Below are 27,648 nucleotides of genomic sequence, written 5' to 3' on the forward strand. Positions count from 1 at the left end.
TCCCCACAAATATGCTTTTGGGTGCACCTGTCACGTAGTCAAGTAACAAGAGCACCAGCAGGCGCTAGTGAGGAGGAAGCCACACTTACATAATGCCCTGATCTTAAGGGTTGTGAACAGTAGAAAGACTTGCTCTTAAAGGGAGTTGCATAATCTCTTCTCATTCCCTGAAGACCTGTAGGGGAGGGAAGGGACAGACTCCTTTCTGCAAGGAGAGCTTGGCTGCAATGCTGCCTCAAGGCATGAGAATAGATTCTCGGCCCCTTCAGCATCAGAACAAGAATCTGTGATGAGAACAACAGATTTGGGCCCCTTTCAATGTCTTTGGAGTTCAGCTGCTATCACTATTTGGCCACAGAAAGGAGGGGCTGTTCCAGTCTTCCTTACAATTACCACCCTAATTATTACATTATACTTTCACAATTTAATCCCTTTATTTGCCTCACTGCCTTTTTGGGGCTAAGTTAGCCCCACGGTGTGATGCCTGCTGATGTAGCTAGCAGGGTAGCCTAAGTGCCGCCCAGCTGCCAGCTACAAACACAGCCAGGTGGGCAAGTCCAGAGTGCTAATCTGGACAGTGACATCTCTGTCTCCTGCTCAAAATCCTTGAAAGTTGCTCTCTCCAATATGGAGTAAAACTGAGCACTATACATCAATGCCAAGAATCACCCTGTGCTTTGCTCTGTTAAGCTTTTGGTAGCATTTCAGCGTCCTAAGGAATAATCAGGCATAGAATTCCAATTGCGCTATTCCAGTTAATTGCACAGTAAATAACTAATGCAGAGCTACTAACATCTAAGCTATAGGATTTAAAGAAAGAGAAAAAAACTGTCAGGGAACCGTTTCATAGTTGTTTTATCTTTTGAAAACATACTAAGAACCAAGGAGTTTAACCACCACCTGCCCCCTCCCCGCCCCCAGCCCATCCTAAAAATTTGTTATTCCCTCAAGGCAGAAGATGGTTGTAGAGGAATTCACCTCAAGGCACAAGTGTTTGAGAACTGAGGTTTAATAAAATGTTGGTAAGAGGAAACTCCAGACAGCATGCTAGTGTCTATCTAGCTCACAGTAGGTTCTCAGGAAATATTTGTTGAGTAAAGGGGGGTGGTTTTCATGGTGAGAGCCTCTTGCTTATAGAAGCATACAAAGCATTTGTTAATTTATCCCAAAATATTTGCTTATCTCTGTGTAGTTAATTCCAGAGCCGTATAAACTGGATAAACAAAATCAAGTCACTACCAGTTTGAATTTTTAGATACTCCGTAATGTAAGTATTCTAATACCTTCGGACAATGGCTACTAAGAACCCAAAGATTTGAAATGCGTTTTCATTCTCAAGTTTTACAACGTTAGTGAATAAGCTGAAGATATTTTTCAGATGCACAAGAGTGGAAGCAAAACATTGTTTTTACTTACTTTACCTATGATTTCACATTTCATTTTATCCTTAAACATCCCGTGAGGTAGGTATCAATGCCTTCAATTTATAGATGAGAAAAAAGAAAACAAAGATCCAGTGGATAAAGGGTTTTTGTAAGAAAATGCTAATAAGATATGGCAATGATGAGCCCTAAAATATGAAGCTACAGCCATGAAAATATTTAGGTTACTCGGGGCGCCTCGGTGGCTCAGTTGGTTAAGCTTCCAACTTCAGCTCAGGTCATGATCTCACAGATCGTGAGTTTGAGCCCCAAGTTGGGTTCTGTGCTGACTGCTCAGCACCTGGAGCCTGCTTCAGATTGTGTCTCCCTCTTTCTCTGTCCCTCCTCCACTTGCTCTCTGTCTCTCTCTGTCTCTCAAAAATAAATAAACGTTAAAAAAAAAATTAAAGTCTATATAAAACAACAAAAAAAAATTAGGTAATTCATATTTACTCCATACTAACCTGACTTGTGTTCTTCAGTTAAAACTATGAAAGGTTATGGAAAAGTAAGGCTTAAATATCCATTCTATTATCTAAGAGTTAATGATGTCTTGAAAAACTGTGATCCTAAGTAAACAGCCACAAATCAAGGAAGCTATGGAATAAACACAGAAGTAAGAGAAATTGTAAAACCCAATCCACTAAGGACCTTTACTGAAATCTTCAGTGCAACTAACGGACAAGACTTGCCTCCCAGCTGCTCTAGGAAAAAAAAAAAAAAAAAAAAGGTGGGAGATTACTGTATGTACAAATGAAGGGTTTCCTGATCACCTTTTGTTAAAAATTTAGAAGGATGAGAATTCAACAAACATAATCTCATCTGCACTTTAAAAATCAGTACATCACAAAGCTATTAAACTGATTTCAGTTATGTCCAAGGATGGGCCATTAGCAGACGATGGTCAGTCATTGGTGGTAATCAGCAGCAACATGGTAGACATCAAACTCGGCTGAGTATCAGAATCACCTGGAAGATTGCTGGGCTCACCCCCACAGATTCCAATTGGGGTAATGTGGGATGAAGCTTTTAAATAAATTCCCAGGTGACAGTGATACCACAGGTCCACTAGAGATACTCTGAGAAACCATTTATTTATAGAATACAGCACAGGAGAGGGCAGTGATTTCTAAACTTGGCTTTACTTAAACATTAAGTGCAAAGCTTTCAGAAATCCCTCCTTTGCCCTTGCCACACCCAAAGCCAGTTAATTCAGAATTTGGGGGTACGAGCCCTGGCATCAGTATGTTTTCAGTCTCCAGATGATTCCAGTGAGCTGGCAAAGATGAGAACCACTGATATGTGGGAAGACATACATGTATCCAAAAAATGGCTGTCTTTTAAGAAGAAAACATTTTGGGGTGCCTGGGTGGCTCAATCAATTAAGCATCTGGACTCGATTTTGTCCCAGGTCACCATCCTGCGATTTCTGAGATTGAGCCCTGCATTGGGCTCTATGCTGACAGTGTAGAGCCTGTTTAGGATTCTCTCTCTCCCTCCTCTCTTCCCCCTCCCCCCTCCCTCAAAATAAATAAATAAACATTAAAAAAAAAAAGAAAACATTTTGTAAGCCACTGAGAATAGAATCACTGATGAGCTGAGAATCTTCAACAGTTACTCTTTCTTTCCCCTATTTTCTTCATAAGTATATCACAAAGGACCTAAAAAAGTGAAAATTATAACTTCCTGTGAGAATATATATCTATGGCTTTTAACATGAGTGGAGCTCTGTATTTGTGGATTACTAGTTTAAATGAGCACATACAAATTTCAGCCATATTTTCCTACAATTATGTTGTTATTTATAAATCTGAAAGTCTATGGAGGTTCAGATGTGTTTTATATATGTGGGAGGTATATTTCATAATTAGGTATAATTTGGAAGACTTTTCTTTACAAATTCATTAAAAAGGTGAGGAAAGTATATCCAACCATAGGGAAAGAAGGAAGGTAGGAGACAATTAAATTGTGTAGACGAGTGGTTCTCAAAGCATGGATCCTGGACCAGTATAATCAGCATCACCTGGTAATTTGTCAGAAATATAAATTCTTGGACTTCTACTCCAGATGTAACAAGTCAGAAACTCTGAGGGTAGGGTGACCTGTATTTTAACAAGATCTCAAGGTGATATTGGTACACACTCAAGTTACCACTGCTCTAAAGTATCTATTATTTTCATGCCTCTGTAAGAAGAACCAAAGAGGCAAAAACACTATGGATCCAGTGTGTATTTGTTTAGTTGCAACACAGACCTACATTGCTCTGATAATAGCTGTGTTTTTTAACACATAGCTTAATATCATTCCATCATTAGGGCTTAATAGTGAAAGCAAAATTCTTAGGGGGCATATCTGGGGGAGTTCATTCTATAATCCCTCCACAAGCTATTGTAACCTATTTCTATTTTGTACTCAAGATAGAATTGAGACTGTAAAACTTGATTATCAAGGATAAGAACTAAGAAAAACCAGCCAACCAACCACCAACCATCAACCTGAGGCTGGACGAGGGTAGGGTATTATTCCCAGGTGCAATACTAACCTTGAATCGTCCTCTTGAAGAATGCCTTGCAGGCTTCACATGATGCTACCCCGTAGTGGTACCCAGAAGCAATGTCACCACACACTAAACACAGTCTCTTGGGCATCGAGTTGAGCATGTATTCACACTTGGTCTGGGGATCTTCAACAATGGTGCTGGAGCAGTCATCATACAGTTTCCTGACAGGCCCACTACCTCCTAGGATAGGAGCAGAAGGGTAGAGAGGTGGCGAGTCAAGTCCGTTCTGATGGCCATTCATGGTTGAACTGTAGCTCCCGCTGGCGTCTGAGGAGCCACCTGGGCTGTGGTGGTTGACGCTGTCCGTCAGGGAGGCCGGGCTGGAGGGTTCCGTCTTGATGAAGGACGAACAGCTGGAATCAATGTGTCGATCTTTGTTTGACATTCTGCAGAGAAGCCTGAGATGTAAGGAGATACAAACGGAGAGGGAGAAAGAGAGAGAGAGAGAGAGAGAGAGAGAGAGAGAAAAGGAGAGAGTGTTAAACATAGAAACAAAAACAGGTAGAAACAAAAAGAAGGTGAAAAAAATAGAGAGAAAGTGAAAGGGAAGGATGAAAGGAGGGGAAAAAAATAGAAGAATTCATATGTTAAAGACATTGCTCTTTGAGAGCGCTGCCTAAGAGCTGGGACTACACATCATTCATTCCCTAGTCAATATCTCTTGTTCTACAAGAAGGTAATCAGCATAAGGGCATGACAGGGTTACATCAAAGTGCCCAGACAGGCCATAAACAAAACCTCTAACGGGTCCAATTCCTTTTATTTTACCTTTCTCCTGGAAAACCACTGTCAATACTCGAGATTCTAAATTTGCCGCGGAAGAGGAGTGATTTAAAAGTCTATATCATTTCCAAAATTGGATTTATCCTCACTCTACTTTTCCCTCCCATGTTCCCATGCTGCAATCATTTTATTATGAGCAGAATCAAACTTTTATTTTCAAGACCGAACAGATGATTCCTCAGCTCTGTAATTACAGTTTGTCAACATGCTTCCATAAGCATAACTGTGTCTCTTATTGATCTAAGACACATAGGGAATATATCCTCAATCACTTCGCTTCTTTATTTAAATCGCTCTATTTCATAGCCATTTAGCAATACAGAAAGACATCAAGTATAAAGTTCTAGCCAAGATGTACGGATAATTTCCTAGAGCCCACAAAACTTAGTGAAACGATCACCAACACGGATTAATAAACATGTGCGTGTGTCTGTGTGATTTGCCATTGCTTAAGAGGTGAGTGAAGAAAAGCCATTTGAGCCTTCAGTACACCTGGGAGTCCATAAATCTGATACTTTGTATTATATTCAGCAAACTAGGAATGTATCAAATTTTGTCCTGAAAATTGAGATTTGGGATGCTCTCTTCCCCCCCCCTTCTTTTGGCCTTTTAACATCATACCTCCTAAAAGGAAATATGATGAGGCATCCAATCTGACAAATTATCTCTCTTATCTAGAAGAAACATATTTCCCCTCTTTCTTTGTTGGACCCATAAATGATTAAATTTCTGAAGAGGTAATTAGATGAGAAGATATAATTGGTCCTATTTTCTTTCCGATTAGCCATAGTGCAAAACCCCTTTTAGCAAAGTCTCTGAGAACATTTTGAGAGCCTGCCATAGAAAGACGAGGTGACAGTTGAGAAGGGGACTTAGCTAATTGCTTCCCAGTGGAAAGTTGATTTATAGGAATCCCACAGGGTAATGGTCATTCACTAGAATTTGGGGGAGTAGTCACAATATAACCAACGGGATGCAATTATCTCCTCTACTATAAATCTAATGATATTTCATCACTGCCCAAATTTCATGTCCTCCTCCGGCCCTCCCTTCCCCCACTGTTCTGTTAATTCAAACTAAAAAAAAAAATTAAAAAAAAAAAAAATATATATATATATATATATATATATATATATATATATATATATATATATAAAATCTCCTATCGGGGAATGCTCACTTCACTGCTCCAAGAAGGCAGTCTCCAAAGCAGAGCATTAAGAGCAAATATTTGCCTCTTAAACAAGTACGTTGCACACTGGAAATTTTGTTCTGCCTTCTAAAGTAAAACGGTATCAGGTGAAGAAAGCAAACGGGAAGAAGAAATCCACAAAAATATCTTCGCGCTTTTGCCCACCCACCCGTGTTGTCCTTTCCTCAAGAGCTAGTGAAAGAAAAAATATCCCCCTCACCAGCCTGAACTACGGCGTCCTCTTCCTTCTGCATCTGCTGCCTTGTACCCGTCACTGTTAATGAGCGCTGTAATTAATAGATCGCTCTCCTTGTCTCCCTGCTTGCACTCTGGGCTAAGCACTTTTCCTCGAGTCAACGTTTGAAAGAAAGCGGGTCGGCACTGACTTACAGCAGCCCTGCGAATTCCTTTTAATTTAGAGCACTTACCCCAGCACTTCACTTATTACCTTATAATTACTGGACGGCTCGCACATACATTATGATCTTGGACTAGAGTTAGAAGTTATTAGGGTACTAAAACATGGTTGCTCCCCTTTCCTCTCTCTGGCACTGAATTTCTCACAGCTATGACAATTAACTCTTTCACCATCTGCCCTTAAGGCACCATTCTTTTCCTCCCCGTCCCCCCCCCCCCCCCCGTTTTTTTTTGCAGAGGAGAGCAGCTTGATCACAAAACATCCCTAGTCTTCTCCAGGCCCTCTTTTCTGTGTCTCTTTTTTCTTGTACCATCTATGGTCAATTTCACCCCAATTTTCTTTCCCTCTGGCTCCTTCTCATGGACTTCTAAAATCCGCAGAACTCTTGATTAAGAAACAAGGCCAGGGGCTCCTGGGTGGCTCAGTCAGTTAAGGGTCTGACTTCAGCTCAGGTCATGATCGCACACTTTGTGAGTTTGAGGCCTACACTGGGCTCACTGATGTCAGTGCACAGCCCATTCAGATCCTCTGTCTTCCTCTCTCTCTGCCCCTCCCCCACTTGCACTCACTCTCTCTCTTTCTCAAAAATAAATAAATTAAGAAGAAAAGACAGAAAGACAGAAAGAAAAAGACAGAAAGAACAAAAGAAGAAAGAAAGAAAGAAAGAAAGAAAGAAAGAAAGAAAGAAAGAAAGAAAGAAAGAAAGAAAGGCCAAGAATTGCTTTCCCGTTTATGGAACAGTTATTTTCTAAGTCACCAAATGTTTATGTGTCAAATGCATGTTGTTAAAGCCCTGAAAAACAGGGAGTCTCCAGCCAGCTGTCTGGTCCAAAATCTCAACCCATAACTTTGCAATTACCTGCATGGAAGCAAGGAGATTAGGAAGTTAAGTTGTCAGGGAAGTCTCTGGGCAGTGGCAATATCTCTTCCCACACAAGGTCTGGCTACTGCAGCAGTGAATGAAACTGATCAAACTGGATTGGTGCCTTAGGTTGTACCTGTTTCTTTTCAAACAATGAGCTCCTGCCTTAATTAGTATCTTTTGCCCAGTGGAAGTTATAATAGTCAGAGTTGCCATTTATCAAGTGCTTATTATGTGGCAGGCACTGGCCTGAGCACCTTACTAGTATCACCTCATTTAAGCCTCAGGACAACCTTAAGAGGGAGATACCCCTCTTCAGGAAACAGAGCCTCAGACATCACACAATCTCCTGAAAGTCATACAGCTAGGAAATGGAAACTCCCGGATTGGAACTCAGGTCTGATGCCAAAGTCCAGTGCAGAAATGCCTTGAAGTTGGGGAGCTTGGGTGGCTCAGTCAGAGCATCCAGGCTCCTGATTTTGGCTTCGGACATGATCCCAGCATCGTGGGATCCCTGCATCAGGCTCTGTGCTCAGCATGGAGCCTGCTTGCGATTCTCTCTCTCTCTCTCTCTCTCTCTCTCTCTCTCTCAAAAAGAAAAAAGAAAAATAATTGAAGACAAAGAAGTGTCTTGAAGCCAACAGACTTCTTGAAGGTGTTCACAGATTTTTTTTTTTTTTTAAAGCCAAGCAAGCAGGGGTAGGAACTGGTGCACACGGAGACCTACTATACCCGCAGCTCACCTATGAGCAGAGACGGCCGAGATGGCCACCCCACCGGCTAGAGGTCTGCTGTAATCGAGTCACCCTCTCCAGTGTTGGGAGTGACACCTCAGCAGAACTTCCGAAAGAACACAGTTGTCTCCTAATTACTACTTAGCTCATTACATCGAACGCTTCCTAGACACCATTACATTATACCCTAAAACTACAGTGGGTCTTAATTCTCTTCCTCTCTGTCTCTGAAATTCTACAGCTCTATTATTCAAGCCTGAAATATTCACAACTATCTATAAATTCAATTGTCAGCTGGTGGGTTTTATTCTAGACTTCACTTCAATCTAAAATTAGAGGCACTAAAATTCACATTAACTCTAAGAGGAATGTAGTGAATAAGACTTTATTTCAAAAGAACACCTTTTTGTCAGAAAGAGCCATTTTCAAGATGATGGCTTTATCTGTAGCCAAAGAGAATAAGCCCAATTCCACATTGTGCTGTTAATGCAGGAATTTTAGGTCACATTGGATTAATAAAAATCTAAATTTAGTTAAGAATTATGAATAGAAATAACATGGGTAGAAAATTGTGGGAAATGTTTATTTTAAAGGCTCAGTACAGTTGCTTTTACTTTATTATTTTAGGAGGAACGATGAGAAGCACAAGGGAGACAAGAGACTTCCCAGAAGACTTCTGAGGGAACGCCCTGAGAATAAACCGGAAGAAGAAATAGCTATGTCAAGACTAACATTGTCTTTTTTGTGTAAGAAACTGAATTTGAGGGATTTAACAGCCCTCCTGAGGTCTGGGTAAGTCCAGTCCTTTATTACACATTTTTAATATGGTTTGAAATATAGTCTCAATAATTCTTTCTTTTTAAGTTTATTTATGTATTTATTTTGAAAGAGAGAGACAGAGAGCAAGCAGGGGAGGGGCAGAGAGAAGGGGAGAGAGAATCCCAAGCAGGCTCTGCCTTGTTAGTGCAGAGGCCGACATGGGGCTCGATCCCACAAACCCTGAGATCATGACCTGAGCTGAAATCAAGAGTCGGATGCTTAACAGACTGAGCCACCCAGGCGCCCCTAGTGTCAATAATTCTGATGATCACGCTTCCAAAAGGACCTTGGTGCCTCGCCTTGACCAAGAGTCAGTAAGGGTACAATTTACCTTTGGTGCTAGATATTAATGATCAGGCAAATGCAACTTCTTATTCGCTGGACTATTTCAAAGTGTAATTTTTGAAAGTTAATTAACTGTGTTAGATGTGTGCATGTATAGAGAGAAAGAAAGAATAAGAATCAATTAAAGTGGTTGCTGTAGGGGGAAACAAGAAGATAATCTGTAAGTTAATATTCAATTTATATTATAATTATCGGGCTTAATTGTTTTCAGAGATCCTACCTAGATACAGGTAAATGTGTGACCTTGAATGAATTGCCATGAGTTAGAATTTCCACATGCTTACATAGATGCCCAACCATGGTGGTCTACATTCCACAGAAGCTTAGCCAATACTTTTGTTTAAATGCTGGTATATCAATAATGTCCTATAGTCATATAGAACATACACATTTCATCAACAGATAAGTTCTTAAACAGCTATATTTCATCCTTTACATATTATACAAACTCAAAATTATTTGCTGCTTTATTTCCCTACTTAAAAAAAATGGTGCATGAAATTCTCATAAAGAACATATTATGTGCAGGTCTTGTCTGGATTTCCTGGCTGTTATACTAAGACAAGGTTTTTTTTTGAAACGTTTATTATATCCATACCAAGGACAGACACCTTAATAAGCTGAAAAAATGCCGGCTAAAGACATCACTATTTTATTTTCTTCCTTGTCATCCTTAAGAGCCCCAGAGGGTACCCATCTGCATTATAAATTCCACTTTATCAATTTATATCCAAACATTTTAGGAAAGCACACTGAAGCCAGCAAGCTCAGAAGTTCACAAATGCACAGAGAAATACGAAGACGGTGCCCTTAGCTTTCTTACTGAATGACAGAATTTCAGGGTTTGAAAGGAAGGTTTTCAAATCCTGACACCTAAACACTACCTATTCAAAATAGGCATGAATCTATGAGGACTGGTCAGTTTTGTACCTTCTGAAAACATCAGATTAAATATTTAAGTATTTTTGTTTAAATTTAAAGAACAAAATATTAAAAAATATATATCAGCCTATAGGCTTTTTTGTTTTGTTTTAATGTACGTAGAAGGAAACTTCCAAGACTTATGCCAAGCTTCCAAGTCGTAAGTCCTAGGCTTCAGAATCCATGACCCCAGCAGCTCCCTTAGCAGCCTGAGTTACAGCTTCAAGCATGCTACTTTACAATGAGCTTCTTTTTTTTTTTTCTTTTCCTGCTTCAACTAATTGCACTCTCGTAAAGTGGCAAAATGTGAATCACTTAGTAACAAAATGGGCACCAGCTGCTATTGTCAGAGAATGGTGATGCTGAAGAAAGGGAAAGCAACCGAATGAAGTGTCATGTCAGAAATCAACGGTGCAACGTGTGATTTGAGAAAACATGACTACTTTACAGAGACAGGGTGTCATTATGGCATCACAGTAATACGATGCTTTGACAACTACTGGGTCTAACATATCATCATTGCATTAAGGTACACTGGCTTAGTTGGGAAAGGAAAAGAAAGGATTTTTTCTTTTAATAAGAAATATCTTAAGGCCTGCCTGGTTAACCTAACGAAAAGAGATCATTAATTGTAAAGGAAGAATTGTAAATCCTGACCCACAATGCTCAGAAAGATTAAAACACACATGCACATATATGCACACACACTTCTGTATAATTTTAGACCTTCTTTAATAAACCTTGAGGCCCATCTCATGGAACAGATTTCTTCATAACAGGGTCACATCATCTAGTAATGGTGATTCTTTGAATAAATAACTTGTGCATTTAGTCTAAAAGAACTTACTCCATCAAGAACAAGAGTAAGCAAACAGCTCTCTGTGGAGCTCCTATCAGCTTGAATTGCTGATAGGAGATGTGGCTAAGCAGTGTGGGGACATGAAGCCAGCTCCCTAAAATATGATCAGGGCCCCCTTTAAAGCCAAAAGCTCCCCTAATTCTGTAAGAGGCTGTATACTACACCAAAAAAAAAAAACAAAAAAAAACAAAAAAAAACAAAAACCTGTCAGAATTTCAGACAATAAATGAGAGACTTTTAATTCATTTCTACACGCTCATTGAAAAGAAAACATACCATTAAATAAAATCTTGGAAAGAAGAAAAGAACCCTGTGAAAACAACTGCATCCCTAATGACAAAACCAAGACCTAGAAGGATCTCGCAGAAATGCCACCTGCTTTTGGGGTGCTAGAGCTCAATGATCCCCTCTTTTTCAATTGTGATCTGACACCACGTTGGTTTGACCATCCTGGTTTAGGCCTTGAAATCCCATGTCCTGGAAACCCCTCAGTCCCTGGTTAACCAGGATGGTTGGCTATGCGATGTGACAGGACTACAGAACCTCATACCTCCACCTGTGTTATACCGAAAACAAAGGAAGGGAAATGGAGAATATTCATTTTCAGCAATGAAGGCCGAGAAAGTTGGTTAGAGAAACGCACCAATAAGCGTAAGCGCGTGCAGCCTGACAAGACTGGGGTGCTGTAAGCATGTGTATTAGAAAGTAACCATACACCGCATCCCATGTCAGTGGGCCCCATGCAAGGTGGAGGCCACTGTTGATCACCTTAAGTTATCTGGACTATTTTAGATGTAGGAAATTGCAGTAGCTTCAATTTGTACTGCCAGGTGATTTCTGGTGCTTCCTGGTTGATAAACTTTATTAATGGGAAAAGAAATGGTCCTGTGATATCACAATGTGTTGCACATTATGATTGTTGACAGTTTCTGTATTTAAGGATTCGATCTGATGCAGAGGCGCTTAGTAGTGTAATTTATCCTTAGCTTGTTTTCTTGGACCTATTTCAATCTAGGGGTGAACATCCCTTGTTTATAGCTCTGAATACAGTAAGTGAGCTATAGGCAAATCAATAAAACTGTTAAATGCATAATAATGTTGGGTAATTGCATACATGATGTTTTGCATAATTAACTGTCTGAGCTTTTCTTTAATATAATGGGCACTCACATAATATAGAGTAGCTATAAGTCTATAAAATATACACAGTTTATATGAACCATGATTCTGCTTAAAACTCTGGCTAATCATCTACATCGGCTTTGAAGGGAGAGCTCTCCTCCACTGCCAAGTCCAAATCAATTCTTATGACATTACTTTATAACTAACATGATATTTAACTGATGATGGCTATTAGCTATTATACAGATTGCATTCAAGAAGTGTAACAGTAGGGGGAAAATACCATTTAGTTTAAACAAATTTCTGCTGTGTAATCAATATTATTGAGGCAAATTAAGTGTTTTAACAAGTGTGTATATTTACCCTAATGCAGCTTAATTAACTATATCCTCACAACTGCCCAACTCCATGACATCTATGGATGTTGAAAGAGAATCTCAAGAAATGCCTAGTCAGAAATTCAAATGCACAACAAGCACAGCAGAAGCACAATCAAGGACAATTGTGACCCCTACAAATATTTCTTACCTTATGCAAGTTACACTCCTAGGACCAAAAGCCCTAAGGACCAGAGGGGCTTTAGAATAGTATCCCCTTCTGTCAACCCACTTGGGTAGCAAATGGGTCACTAATCCCAGGGTAGAGGGAAAGAGCTCTGGGCAGGAGGTGGGAGACCACTGATAGAAAGGAAGGTTAGTATGGGGTAAAAACTACATGAGATAAATCATCAAAATGAAGCTTACGATATATGCTGAATGTAACATTTATTCGGTCTTGGAGATTTACTACGCCATGAGGAGACCTCCTTCGCAGTAAGCTTTCCAGAGAAAAGAAATAGTCTCCTACTTCTACAAATCTCTGGTCTTTCAAACAGAAATATGGATCAATAAAGTTTGCTTGTGTTCAGACAATTCCGTTTTCAAGCAGTCAAGGAGCACACTGAAGAGGAAAAGCAGACACAACAGGAGGGGACTGACAGCTAAATGGAGGCCTTCTCACGGCATCTCACTAGAGGAGAAATAAACAGACATTCAACTCATAGAAAGTCTATGCACTGATCTTTACAAATTACAATCGAATATAGACGCTTTACACACACAGACTCCAGTGATGGAGTTCACAAATCAAATCCAGGTCAATGAGAGCTCAGGCTGACTGAATTTTCCTTTCCTGTTCTCTTTGCTACACTGAAATAGCAAAAAAAGAATGTTACCAGGCGTTGCGGCAAAAAATATTGAGACCGTGGTCTTGATGTCACCCTTTACTCATTAAGAAAATGTTTTGCAAAAGCAATTACGATGACCAACAAACCTGCTGCCTCCACAGAGATAGGCCAGTTCACTTGCAGTGGAACTCGAAAACATACCCGAAAACTGGGTGAGTCGCAGTGGTGAGAAAATTTAAATGCTGAAAAGGAATCATAGTCAAAATAAAGGTTGCTGTGAGCGCCTATGAACATCTCTACGCTAGTGGGAGATTCATAGCACAACCAGAGATAATAAACCACATCATTCCCTCTTGGACAAGTGGTTAAACTATATTTATACTTTTAACTTAATAGCTTAGTCTGCAGCAGTTAACATCTGGATGCAAATGCAGCTGGTCCTGGGTGATCTATGACAGCAGCAGAGGTTATGATTATATTCAGTTGGTATCAGGTGTTGTTCAGCTGAAGCAGGAGAGTGGGGGGAGGCAGGGAGGAGGAGAAATCGCTAATTATTAATCCTAAATCTTCCTCTGCCCTCCTTTTTTAAACATTTCAATGAGCTAGCTGCTTGAAGAGAAAGTGAAGCTGAAACACAAGGACACCATTCGCAGGTAAAGGAAAATAACATACATACACACATATATTTAATTCAAGCCATGGAAACGACGAAGATTTTGCTCTGTGGCAGAATGGGTTTTGTAAAAAGGGATTATGCGGCAGTGAGAGGCATCCAGTGGAGCCAAGGAAAGCCATCCACAGGCCCCAAGCCCAGATAGGAAGGACTTGCTTGGTGTTTGTCATTCAAAGATCCAAAAACAAACATGCAGAGAAACATTCCTAAATCTTCTTTGCAATTCTGAAAAACGGATTAAAAAAAAGTTTTTTTTAACATTTATTCATTTTTGAGAGACAGAGACAGAGTGTGTGGTGGGGTGCAGAGAAAGAGGGAGACACAGAATCCAAAGCAGGCTCCAGGCTGTCAGCACAGAGCCCAATGAGAAGCTCGAACTCACGAACCGCGAGATCATGACCGGATCTCAAGTCAGAGGCTTAACCGACTGGGCCACCCAGGGGTCCCTAAAAGTTGTCTTAGAAAGTACTACACGAGGGCTCCCACAGCTTGCATGTCTTCTTTCCTCTTTCTCAGGGACTCGAGGATGTAGGAAACGTGGGTTCCAGCTCCAGGTCTGGCACCGTGTGACCTGAGACAAGTCACTGCTCCACTCTGACCTTCAGTGTCTTCGCTCGCTAAACAAGAGGGTTCACCTACAGGTTTTCTAAAGTAACTTCCGCCATTTTGTAAAAATCATATTTTACTCAAATAAAAACCACACTGGCCTGTGACTCAGATTAGACCTGAGAGGATGGGCTGCTGAACTAATGCACACTCCCTATACTTCCTTTTCTTCGGCTGCTGCTGCGCTCGCCTACCGCTCAGGGCCACGGCATTATACGAGCGCGCATGCGCGTGTGTGTTGCAGGAGAAGGAATAATTACAGAAACAACTTGCTACGTAGCAGTGAAACTACAGCAACGACATTCAACTGAGGAATCATTCCCAGTGGGCTACAAAAGGACAAATAGAGCAGTGATAATTTTGGGGGAGCTGGGGAGCAGGACTCTTGGTTTTTCCTAGAATTGGTTCTCTTTTTTGCTCATTACATTTTTGGTGGGAGGCGTTGGCGGAAAGGGGCAATTCCCGGCAATCAGTGTTTAAGTGAATGTTTGTCCCAGTGTGTGACACCACGCTGTCAGCAAGCAGCAGGGCGCCGCTGAGTTGTTACTACATTTGATTTGACTGCCAGTAGGAAGCTTCATTTCTACCAACTGTTAGTTGCTAGCGCAAAGAATCTTCTCTTCATTTCTGGAGTGATTTTTTTCCCCTCTCTTCCATTTCCTTTTCCTTGCTATGTGGTCAGGCCAAATGCCACGTGGGTTTCTAAGACAAAACCTGAGTACTTGTCTCCTGAGCTTGAGACGGGACGACGTAGAGATAAAGGGTCCATGCAATTTGTTCAATATTTCTAGTCTCTCATTTAGAGTCTGCATTTTAATTCTGATTTACTAGCTCATCACAAGGTCAACCCAGAGACAGCAATACTCCTTCTGCCACACTGTGGTCACATCTTTTTACTTGGTGGGGTTTATTTTAGCCAATGGAGCAGCCTTTATTAACGGAAGGAAGGAAGGAAGGAAGGAAGGAAGGAAGGAAGGAAGGAAGGAAGGAAGGAAGGAAGGAAGGGTGTTGTCATTCACCTTCTCATGAAATATTGTTGAAATAATTGCTATTTTTGGTGACTGCTCTGACGATTTCTACAATTTTTCTTATTTGGTTAATTTTACTATAGCACATGGAAGCCTCTCCCCTTAAAAATAATAAAATAATGATTTAGGTAATTATGATTCTCAAATAGTGCCTGTGACAACAACTTCTGACAATGAAAAGCATCTTTAGAAACAACAAAAGCATATGCAGGAGTAACGAGGGTAGGGGAAAAAAAAAAAGAAGAAGAAAAATCCCTCAGAGATATTAAGAAAATTCAGGCTGAATGGAAAAGTAATTAACACTAAAGAGCTAAAACTGTAATTAAGAAAATTTTCATTAAGGGGAAGCAGGTGAGTCTGCTTTTCTAAATATGACAAGGTGCTGTGTAAAAATAAAATAGAAGCAGGTTTCGGTGAGTGGAGCAGGAAAGCCATGTCTTTAACCAGATCAAATTCTCGAAATTGGCTGTCAAGACAGGATTGTTGTGATTTATACCCGTCTATCAAGTGCACGGACGGGAGAGACAGAGAGAACAGAGGCAAGCTGCTGTCGCTTCCATTCGCAAAGAACTTTTAATTTCCACAGCACCATCTGTTACCAAATCTAATTCACATTCCCCCTTAATCTGGTTTAGTTCCATAATACTAATTCTTCCCCAACCCCTATGAACACAACCACAAAAAAAAAAAAAAAAAAAAAGGAAAAAAAAGGCTTTGGCTCTTGGTGAGTGAGAAATTGAATATTATAGAGTTAAGGTGTTAAGGCTCTGGTGACTTAAGCGAAGCATGCTCTTCTCCATTAAAATGTATTCCTGGTAAAGGGATTTGTTTTCAGCCAATGCAGAGATATGAAATTGTTCATATTTGGGGTAAAAAAAAATGCTGATATAAAAGTAGGCTGGGGACATGAAAGCAGAGGTTGTCATAAAATACAATTGTTGTCAAGTTTAGTCACTTTCAGAACTGGCTATAAAATCACTTTGTCATGGTTTTCACATAGAGAAAGCCTGAAATTGTATTTTTGTTAAGGAAACTCGAGAGAGTGATGTATATATATATATTCAGAAAGAGTAGAGCAGGGCAGGGGAAACACCTAGGAGAAATGGAAATGGAAAAAAATCATATATAATTTAAAATAAAGAGATGTCTATTGGTAAATGCGCAGTCACCTCCCTCGATCTAAGATTCTATTAGCACATACTTTTGATCCACCATCATTTTCACTCTCAGCCAATATAATAACTGGCATTCACAATAATGAGGTTGTGAAGCTATAAAATTATAAAGTGCTTTCTGCATCAGAGAAAGATTAAACTATGCTCAGTAAAGATTTAGTGTTAAATGTATTTTATTGCTTTCTAAGTCTGTGAAAATTTGTTATCTCTAAAGGCAATAGTACGTAAAGATCCACAGGCAAACATGACAAAACGAGAAAAGATACTGTTTGAATACCGGGGTGTGAAGTTTTGATTACACGTTTAATCAACTGGCTCACTACCTAACTCCAATGAACATTAGAAGAATCATCCTTTGGTTCTCTAAGCCAGTAGTGTAGAACACTAGCTGGGTTCCATGATAACAATTCCTCAGTTTCAGTAAATAACTGCAGAGAGTGTGATGAAAATATTTATTTTCATAAGAGTCGTGATTATCACCCATAAATACATTTTGTAGAGAAGACTTCAAAATGTAAAGTCCACCACTAAACTGATATTATCTTAACACTTAATTTAAAAAACCTGGGGGCACTGAGTGACTTAGTTAAGTGTCTGATTCTTGGTTTCGGCTCAGGTCATGATCTCATGGTTTGTGAGTTCAAGCCCCACACTGGGCTCTGAGCTGGCAGTGTGGAGCCTGCTTGGGAATCTCTCTCTCTCCCTCTTCTCTCTGCCTCTTCCCCGCTCACTCTCTCGCTCTCTCTCAAATAAACAAACTTAAAAAAAAAATCCTAAGTCTGTTATTTAAAGATAAATACTTTCAGGAAACAATCTCTCATTTTACTGATGGAATCTTCTAATTAACCAGGTATACAGGTATTTTCAACTATTAGCTACAACCGAAGCTGAATTTTTAAGTGATATGGGAGATTATAAAAGGAGATAAACTGTTCACAGCATTGTAATAAACAAAAAAATCTTGAGACTACAATAAATATGCTTATACACTCATGAACATCTATATACATCACCTATAAAAACATCAATGGGTGTCATAAACAAATATAAGTGATTGAAGATTATCAAGATGATAAAATATAAGACAACACTGTTAATGTTCTCAATATTCATTAAGGAATATGCTAATTCTGATATCCCTGTTATATATAGCAATTTGTATTGTATGATTTTAGAGCTATAAATTAAAGCTATACAGTTATACATTATTACAGCTATAAATTAAAGAAACATTTTTATTTTCTTCACACTCGTAAGAATGGCTAAAATTCCTAAGTGACACCACCTAATACTTGGGAGGACTTAGAGCAACTGCAACTCACGTAACATCGCTGGGAGGGTACAAAATGGTGCAACCTTTTTGGAAAAAAAAAATCTGGAAGTTTCTTATAAAGTTAAAGAGACACCATATCACAACAATTCACTCCTAGATATTTACTAAGAATGAAAACACATGTCCACAAAAAAGAACTGTCCACGAATGTGTAATCACAGCTTTATTCATTATGGCCCTAAGCTGAAAACAAATCAAACGTCTGTCATCGATGAATACATAAACTGTAATATTACAGAAGCAACCAAATCCTGGTCAACAATAAAAAAAGAAATGAACTGTGGTAAATGCAACATGGCTAAACATCAAAGACATCCTGGTGAGCAAAACCAAGGCAGATACAAAAGAGTACATACTCTCAGATTCTGCTCACGTGAAGTTCTAGAACAGGCAGAACTGATCTGTAGGGATGGAAACCACCAGGGCTCTCTGGGGCAATGGGTGGGGAATAACTAATGGGAGGGAGGCATAAGGAAACCAGTGGTTGTGCGTGCTAGACGGATAACATTTGTCAAAACTTATCTAACTGTGCATGGAAAATATCCATTTTGTTGTATTTTTTATCGTATAACGATCCAAAAATTTTTTTAAACAGTAGGTTAAAACTCAGTAACTTTGTAACACCAGAAGTTTCCACTGATTCCCATGTCCTAAACCAGGTCTTGAGTCACCACATCCAGTAATTTGTCATCAACGCCTAGTTCTATTTCTCATTTATACACAAGAACACAGTGGATCAGGGAAGGGAGATAGATAACTTATTCAAGGACACCCAAAATTAGAGGTGGAACCTAGTCCAAATTCCAGGTCTCTATCTCTTAGGCCAAATCTTTCTCTAACTTACTAATAAGGCAAAAGATGAAATCAAAATTAGACCCAAAGTGAAAAATATTGTACTGATCACAATGACAGACACCTTCCTGTATTCTGTTTTTACAAGCTTGTAAAATATTTGGGGCACCTGGCTGGCTCAACATGTGACTGTTGATCTTGGGGTCATAATCCAAGCTCCACATTGGGCCTAGAGCTTACTTAAAAACATAAAAACCAAATAAATAAAAGCTTACAAAATATTTTTCACTCTAAACACAAAATAATTCTGTGCATTCCTGAGGTCACACACCTGACTTCATTCCTCACTGTCTTCCCCCCAAAACATGGCCCATGATAAAAGGGCCTTAGCAAGTATGCAACGTAGGAGTGCTAATGTGCTAATATGTCCTTGTTAAGTCAGTCAAGGTGGGCTTTGAAAAAAAATGTTCTTTTGGTTTGGTTTTGTGTTTGTGACAAGGAAGCAGGTGTTATGGGAGATGGAATAAAGGGAAAAAATGAGAATTTAAGAAGTGGAAATAAGAAAAAGGAGATTCACCTTATTTTTTTTTTTAAATATGGTTTGGATAGAAGTATAAACAAAATAAAAAGTCTTAGGGGAGAAGGTACAATCTATAAAACCTGAGTAGGTAAAATTATGCATTTCAAAAGAAATTTCTAAGCTGCCAGGAAAGAAACCTTGCAGAGTAACTTAAACAATTTACCACATGCTTCCCAAGTAAGACTGTCTGGATGACTTTCCTTAGCTGAGAAGGAAACAAATCACAGAGTACATTTCTTCCCTTTTTAACTTCCATCCACACAGGTTGTAGTATTTAGTGCTAGCAAGGGAAAACGATGCGACTATAGAGCTAATACATATTTTCCTGGAAAGAGGATTCTGCAGAATAATAAACTGCTGTGTATTCCTGAAGGCAAATCTGGACAAGCTCACCATCTGTCCCTTCCAATGGCTCTACACACTCTACAGGTTGACAGCCAATCCCCTCGACCAGGGTGTCCAGATCTCCCCTTCCCTGACCAGCCTTCCTCTTCAGCCCCAAATCTCACCTCTGTCCACCTTGTACTTCCTACAAATGCTGTGCCTAACAATATGCAACTCCCCCCCCCCCCCCCCCGCTGACCAGTTTTCCCTTCTTTCTGGAATGCCTCCCCCTGGCCCCTTGCTCCATCATCTGGCTAGCACCTAGTCATTAGTAAAATTCAACCGAGTTATTAAGTCTCCACAAGTATTTCCTGACGCCCCTTCCCCCTGATGTTCCCACAATTCCATGAGCCTATTTCTGCATAGGCACTTCACACGTTGTTTTCAATGTACTGCTGACCCTTGAACAACAGGGGTTTGAATGGCACAGATCCAGTTATATGCAGATTGTTTACAGTACAGTACTGTAAATGTACTCTCTCTACCTTATGCTTTAATTTTTTCTTGTTTTTTTAAAAAATTTTTTAATGTTTATTTATTTTTGAGAGAGACAGAGCACAAGCGGGGGAAGGGCAGAGAGAGAGGAAGACACAGAATCTGAAGCAGGCTCCAGGCTCTGAGCTGTCAGCACACAGCCCAAAACAGGGTTCAAACTCCCAAACAGCAAGATCATGACCTGAGCTGAAGTCGGACGCTCAACCGACTGAGCCACCCAGTGGCCCCACTTGTTATTTTTTTTTTTTAAGTTTATTTATTTGAGAGAGACAGAGACAGTGTGAGTAGGGAGGGACAGAGAAAGAGAGAGGAAGAGAGAGAGAACCCCAAGCAAGCTCCACGCTGCCAGCACAGAGCCTGACATGGGACGCGAACTCACGAAACTGTGAGATCATGACCTAAGCTGAAACAAGGAATTGGACTCTTAACCAATTGAGCCACCTAGGCTCCCCTACATCATGCTTTTTTTTAAAATAACATTTTCTTTTCTCTAGCTTACTTTATTGTAAGAATACAGTACATGATACATATGCAAAATATGTGTTAATCGACTGTTTATCTTATCAGTAAGGCTTCCAGTCAACAGTAGGCTATTAGCAGTTAAGTTTTGAGGGGAGTCCAAAGTTATATACCGATTTTCACCTGCATAGGAGGTTGGTGCCCCTAATTCCTGTGTTGTTCAAGGGTTAACAGTACGTATGCACATTTCTGTCCCTCCACTTGCGGAGGACTATGTGTTAATTATTTTTTATAAAGGGGCACCTGGGTGGCTCAGTTGGTTAAGTGTCCAACTTCAGCTCAGGTCACGATCTCACAGTTCGTGAGTTCAAGCCCTACATCAGGTTCTCTGTTGTCAGCACAGGGCCTGCTTCGGATCTTCTGCTCCCCCCTCTCTGCCCCTCTGCTGCTCATGCTCTCTCTCTCTCCCTCAAAAATAAACATTAGGGGCGCCTGGGTGGCGCAGTCGGTTAAGTGTCCAACTTCAGCCAGGTCAGGATCTCGCGGTCCGTGAGTTTGAGCCCCGCGTCAGGCTCTGGGCTGATGGCTCAGAGCCTGGAGCCTGTTTCCGATTCTGTGTCTCCCTCTCTCTCTGGCCCTCCCCCGTTCATGCTCTGTCTCTTTCTGTCCCAAATAAATAAATAAACGTTGAAAAAAATTTTTTAAAAAATAAAAATAAAAAAAAATAAATAAACATTAAATGTTTTTAAAAAATTACTTTCTGTAAAAGTTCACTCTGTGGCTGACTTGTTGAATGAATGAACAAATCAGGAATTCACATGCATGCTAAAAGTGGTGGACTTTGAATTTTGGAGCACAAATTTCCTAAATTAAAATGTTGCTCATATAACCTCAAGAATCTGTGAGATAAACCATTAAGCATAGAAAAGCTTTATTTTTATATCTCCTTAGGTTACAGTAAACCTGCCAAGAGATTTGATTTAAAACAGAATGAAAAAAACAAAACAAAACAAAAATTCCTGCAGGGCAGAGTAGTAAATGATTATAAGGGTTTTAATTACAAGACCTGGCTTTGAGTTCACTTACACTGTCCTCTACCCACATGGGCTGTGACATATTATCTACAAACCTCAGTTGCTGAATCAGTTAATGGGAAGTGCATCTCACAGTGAATGTACTGGAAGATAAAATGAATATTACTTGCAAAGGCAGCATTGAATTTAGAAGGATATCAGTAAGCAAAAAGGAAAAGCATTGCAGGATGTAGAAGGATGACCAGAAGTGGGAGAGCGCAGGGTAGACTCAGAGAATGAAGGAGGCAGCAGTTCTGAAGGATAACTACCGGGGATCGGACTCAGCTAGGGGCTCAGAAAGTAGGTTATAACCAGATTGTGCAAAGTTCAAAATACTCCACTGGGCAGAGCAGATGTCATTTTGTAGGTGCTAGGAAGATGCTTAAGAATTCTGAGGAGAAAAGAGACAATTTGCGTTTTTATCACAGTTGTGGCTGCAGCACTGTCTATGTATTCATTCATTTATCCCTGTTACATTTTAGGCATATCACCTGATAAAACAAACAGACCAGATCTCTGAACTCACAGTGTTTAAAGCCCAATTAGAAAGCTATTATATCCATCCAGATAAATGATGAGGAAATCCTGAATGAAGACGGTGGCAAAGAGAATGAAAACAAGGAGACAAATGTTATAAGCATCATCAAAAGAGGCTTTCGCACCCTTAGTGATCCACAAGTAATATATGAGTCAATCAAGCCAAAATGTCTTTGATAAACTAGAATGTTTTTATAAAGTATAACGTAAAAGCAAATTACAATTGATGTGATGAAACAGTTCTTAATCTTGACTGTGGTGATGGTCACAGGAATCTACATACACAATAAAATTACACAGAACTAAACATGCACGCGCACACACACACACACACACACACGAATGCATGTGAAACTGCTAAAATCTGAATAAGGTCTGTGGACTGTATCAGTGTCAGTCTCCTGGTTGTGACACTGCACTATAACTGTGCAAGATGTCACCACTGGAGGAAGCTGGGGCATGGGTGTGGAGACGTCATGCAACTGCATATGTCTACAGTAATCTCAAAAGATACTTTTTTTAATTAACATTTCCTTGGAGGCATGGATTATAATCACCTATTTATTGGACTTTGTATTTTCAGCACTTTGTATTATGCTGAACTCATATGAGCTACTTAATAAATTTGTCATTTAATAGATTTCTGTTGAATGCATAAGTAAATAAACTGCAACATATTATGTCAACTAAAGGTATCATCATTTTTTACTAATGTTGCTATAAACTTGATCACATGGGTTTCAATGTCTGGCTCATCTGTCTTTATGACATTATTTAAATAACAAAACTATGGGGCACCTGGGTGGCTCAGTCAGTTGAGCATCCAACTCTTGATTTCAGCTCAGGTCATGACCCAGGGTCATGAAATTGAACCCCGTGCTAGGCTCCATGCTGAGAGTGGAGCATGCTTAAGATTCTCTCTCTCTCTCTTCTTCTTCTACCCTTTTCTGCCTTCTCACATGTGCTCTCTCTCTCTCTCTCTCAAATTAAAAAAAAATTAAAATTAATAAATAGAGGGGAGCCTGGTTGGCTCAGTTGGTTGAGCATCCTATTTCAGCTCAGGTCATGATCTCATGGTTCATAAGTTCGAGTCCCGCATCCGGCTCTCTGCTGTCAGTGCAGAGACCACTTCAGATCTCTGTCCCATTCTCTTTTGTCCCTCCCCTTCTTGTTATACTCTCTCTCAAAAATAAAATAAACAATAAATAAATAAATAAATAAATAAGCAAATAAATAAATCTATGATTCTAGATACCAGTTAGTCAAGGTCATAAAGATGATGGTACAGATGATCCTCTATTCTGCTACTTCTCAAAGAGTATAGTGAATTCTCAAGATAATGCTAATTAATATTTACATGGTTGCATATGCCCCAGGAAGATATATGGAAACTTTTTTTTTCCTTTTCTCTTTACTGTGGGAAAAAAAAGTTACAGTCACACATTTGTTCTCAAGACAACCTTGTGGAACAAATTTTATCTCCATTTTACAGATGAGGAAACAAGACCATTATAGAGCCAGAACTTGGACTTGAATTTTCTACGTCTTAGTTCTGTACTCTGGGTTACAAAATGCTACACCACAAAGATTTCATACTTTATAACAGCCAACTAAATGTCAACTGTAGCCATATCTATAATTACTAACACTTTAATCCTCTCAAGATTTTGTTTTTCACTGCTTTAATTTTCTTAATTGTATACTCAAATAAGTGCTATGATGTATCTGTGATGACTACTGGAAGCCACAATAACAAAAAAGTGACCAAAATGAAACAAACAAAAAAAGTAGCTTCATTCTTAAATGACCAAGAACAAAGAAAAATAGCGTTAAGAAGTCAAAAGGACTGAGCAACTAGGCGCCTGGGCGGCTCAGCTGGTTAAGTGTCTGACTCTTGATTTCAGCTCAGGTCACGATCTTGACCTCCGTGAGATCGAGCCCTGTGTCAGGCTCTGCACTGACAGTGTAGAACCTGCTTGGGATTCACTCTCTCCCCCTCTCTCTCTGCATCCCCACACTTGCTCTCTCACTCTCTCTCTCTCTCAGAATAAACATTTGAAAAAATTGTTTTAAATGACCGAGCAACTTAGAAAATACTATATTATTTATATGATAGAAAGGAGAAGGCTAAAGTATGAATATTATTTAATTGCTACAGGATTACAGCCTTCTAATATGGGAGAAACAGACTGATTTCACAGCATGGAAAACCAGGGTGAGATATTAGGTAGAACTTCCTGGCCAATTAGTTGCTGCAGTTAATTAACTGCATAATATGCATAATTAAGTATATTAATTATCTCATTATGCCTCAGTTATCTGTTAATTAAAATGGGGGCATTAATTAATGCCTGTACTCTCTACTTCTCAGGAATGTTGAGACTCTAAAGTGAAAACAGGGGCACCTGGGTGGCTCAGTCTGGTTGGGCATCCAACTTCAGCTCAGGTCATGATCTCGTGGTTTGTGGGTTTAAGCCCCACGTCGGGCTCTATGCTCAGAGCCTGGAGGCTGCTTCAGATTCTGTGTCTCCCTCTCTCTCTGTCCCTCATGCACTTGCACGCTCTCTCACTCTCCAAAATAAATAAACCTTAAAAAAATTAAAAAAGAAAAAAATGGGAAAACAGATATGAAACTCTGTGAAAAACCTAAAGCGTTATGTAAATCTGAAGTGTTACTATAAATTTGCAGGGCAAATATCATTTTTAATCTTTGTAATAATTAAATCTGAAAGCAAATCTGCACCTAGTCTTGAAAGACAAACCCATACTTACCTGGTGTTCTCACAAAAAATTAGCCAACTTTGAGATTTGTTGTGATTTATACTTGTTTAAATAATTTGATAATGCATTCTGACTTTTACTGATTTTTCACCAACATTAGCTCACAATATCACACAAAATGATTGCCTTAACTTCTTAGTACCTGAGATTAAGAGGTTGTTTTTAGCAGAGCTTTAAAACCAGTTCACAAATCTTTAGTGAGTGCTACTAAGTACAAGAAACAGTGGCTGGCTGTGAAGAAGAATGGGATCTTTTACCAAAGGAAAATGTGGGAAGTTTCAGAGAAGGTCAAAATTTCCTTGGCAAGAATTAAGGTAGTACGGAAGTCACACGGGAAGCTAATGAGGTTAGAGCCCTCCATCAGATTCCATGTGGATAAGGATTAATTTAACACAGGTCTGGGGGTGGGGTGTAGTTAGAGTTAACTTCTGAAACTGATAAACTACATTCAAGCATCTCAGCCACTAACCACATAGGGAACAAGACAAGACAGTGTGGATGAACCCATTACCACCTCTGGAGGTGGAAAAAAAGTGATTCTTCTGACTGCAGGCAGAGTCTTCACGCAAGAACCATGGAAAACTGGAGTCACTCCAACAAGGCACAGTATTAGTTACAACGGTCCTCAGCCTCAGCACCTGCTGGGTCACACACTCTGAGATCTCAGTTCCTGCCTCCTCCACTTGTCTCTCCCCTGCCCCCCATGCAAGGCTCTTCTGTGACAGTCAATCTGTCCGTTTTCCAGAAGGCACACAGACAGGGCAGGAATACTTCCTGTTCTTATCCAAAGTCCAGGAGGGAATATGGAGGGAAAACAGAAAAAGGGAAAAGTTAGTACAATCTATCTCATTCAACACTTGACCAATGTTACACGGTAGCTAAGCAGTTAGATATATAAGATTTCCAGGCTCCTCCTGGGGCATACATGTCCTCATGCAAACTCCAGGCTCCTATCTGGGCCTGTTTGTTTAATGAGAAATCACAGAACTCACAGTAAGTGGTGGTCAGTGTATAGACATGAACTTCACAGATAAGGAAACTAAGGTCCACGGTGAGAAATAAACTTGGGCGGGGGGTGCGGGGAGATCAGAGAAAGGACTGGGAAACGGTGTAAGGAGTTTGTTTTGATTCCTTCAGAAACTCGCTGTGAGAGATAGAGGGATGCCTCTCTCCCATGCCTCAGGAACCAAAAATTCTGTGAGTCAGGAAATGGAGGCTTCGAAAATATGAATCTCTTGAGAAATGGTCACTTCTGTCCCAGCCTTCCCCCATATGTACATATTTCTTCCTACTCTCCAAAACTCAGCTGACAGATGAGCAGGCTCAGATAATAATGCTGACTGATGCTGGGAACTTTATTCATTCATCCATCTTTCTATCCACGGAACCTCCCGAAGCTGAGGGCTGCATGCTGAGGTCACAGCCGGCACATAAATAAGGTCATCCACTTATTTACCTGCATTGCTGTATCAAATATGCTGTCAAGTCTAAACTAGACGATCTACGAAAATATCTGTCGCAAGAAAACAAATAATGATAGTCAAATGATGGTGTGTGATTGGTTGACTATACCGAGTACAAGGGGTTGTTACCCTCGTACTTTTATTAAATATGAAAGCAAAAGATTTATGTTATGGGTGATAAGGGCAAGAATGCTGTAAAAGTGAGAAAATATGGCAACAGTATGCTGTACATCACCAATGGGATAATTATTTATCTAAAAAGTTGGCATTCTTAGACTTCCAACATGCAGTGTATGAAATTCATATATTCAAAGGAGACATCATAATAACCTGCCGGCTGGTGGTGATGGATATGTTTTTAATCCAAATGACCACAATCTTCAGTCTGCCTGTCATGGAGGGCCAGGAAAAAATGGAATTTTCCTTTCATAACTCTTGATGTTGAAAGAGGGAAAACCTGGAAACATGATAAGTGGCTCATTCCAATGGACAAATGGACATGGACCTGAGAGAAAGAGTGTGAATAAAAGTCATTGTTCCCTAACTAATACCATTTTCACTTGTTACACTAAAAAAAATGGAGCAAGGAATGATTTCTGCCTCCTTCATGTCTGGAAAGCACAAGTTCAAATTGCAACAAAAGCTGGGAAATCTTTAACACTGGGTGAATTCATTTACAAATTACCTCTTGCTAGAAAGAGTCAGGCGAAGGCTGGTATAATATTTGTCTATTAACTAAAACTTATTGTACAAACACAGCAAGAAGAGTTGATGCTATAGTGCTTTATTGACTAGAAAGCCTCGCCTACGGATTTCCTCCTTTGAGGTTTAAAGGAATTCCTATTTCTCATTTACAGTCTATCAGAAAAGGTATATGACCTGTATTTTTTAATTTATATAAATCCACTCAGTCAATCAGCCTGGGCTGAAATTTAATGGATGTATCAGTCATCGTTGGTCCGGGGAGAGAGAACGAGGCACCAACATCCACCACCCATCTCTGCTTCTTCCATTATACTCCCCCTCTTTCCTACCTCACCAGCACCAATGCAGCCCTCACCTGCAAAC

General features: G+C 39.8%; 1 protein-coding gene across 5 annotated transcripts in view; it reads right to left on the reverse strand.

Moving 5' to 3' along the window:
* ESRRG (estrogen related receptor gamma) overlaps positions 1-27,648 on the reverse strand; it is a 438,667-nt gene that overhangs the window by 176,557 nt on the left and 234,462 nt on the right. For 4 of the 5 annotated variants that reach the window (XM_032591789.1, XM_030302573.1, XM_030302570.1 and 1 more), the window contains exon 2: positions 3,964-4,379. The exons of the other annotated variant lie outside the window; for it this stretch is intronic. In XM_032591789.1, coding sequence (XP_032447680.1) covers positions 3,964-4,366 — 403 coding nt within the window. In that variant the 5' untranslated portion in view covers positions 4,367-4,379. The remainder of the gene's footprint in view (positions 1-3,963; positions 4,380-27,648) is intronic. 5 annotated transcript variants of the gene reach the window in all.

Source organism: Lynx canadensis, chromosome F1 (assembly GCF_007474595.2).
Source record: "Lynx canadensis isolate LIC74 chromosome F1, mLynCan4.pri.v2, whole genome shotgun sequence".
In the NCBI taxonomy this organism is placed as follows: Eukaryota; Metazoa; Chordata; class Mammalia; order Carnivora; family Felidae; genus Lynx; species Lynx canadensis.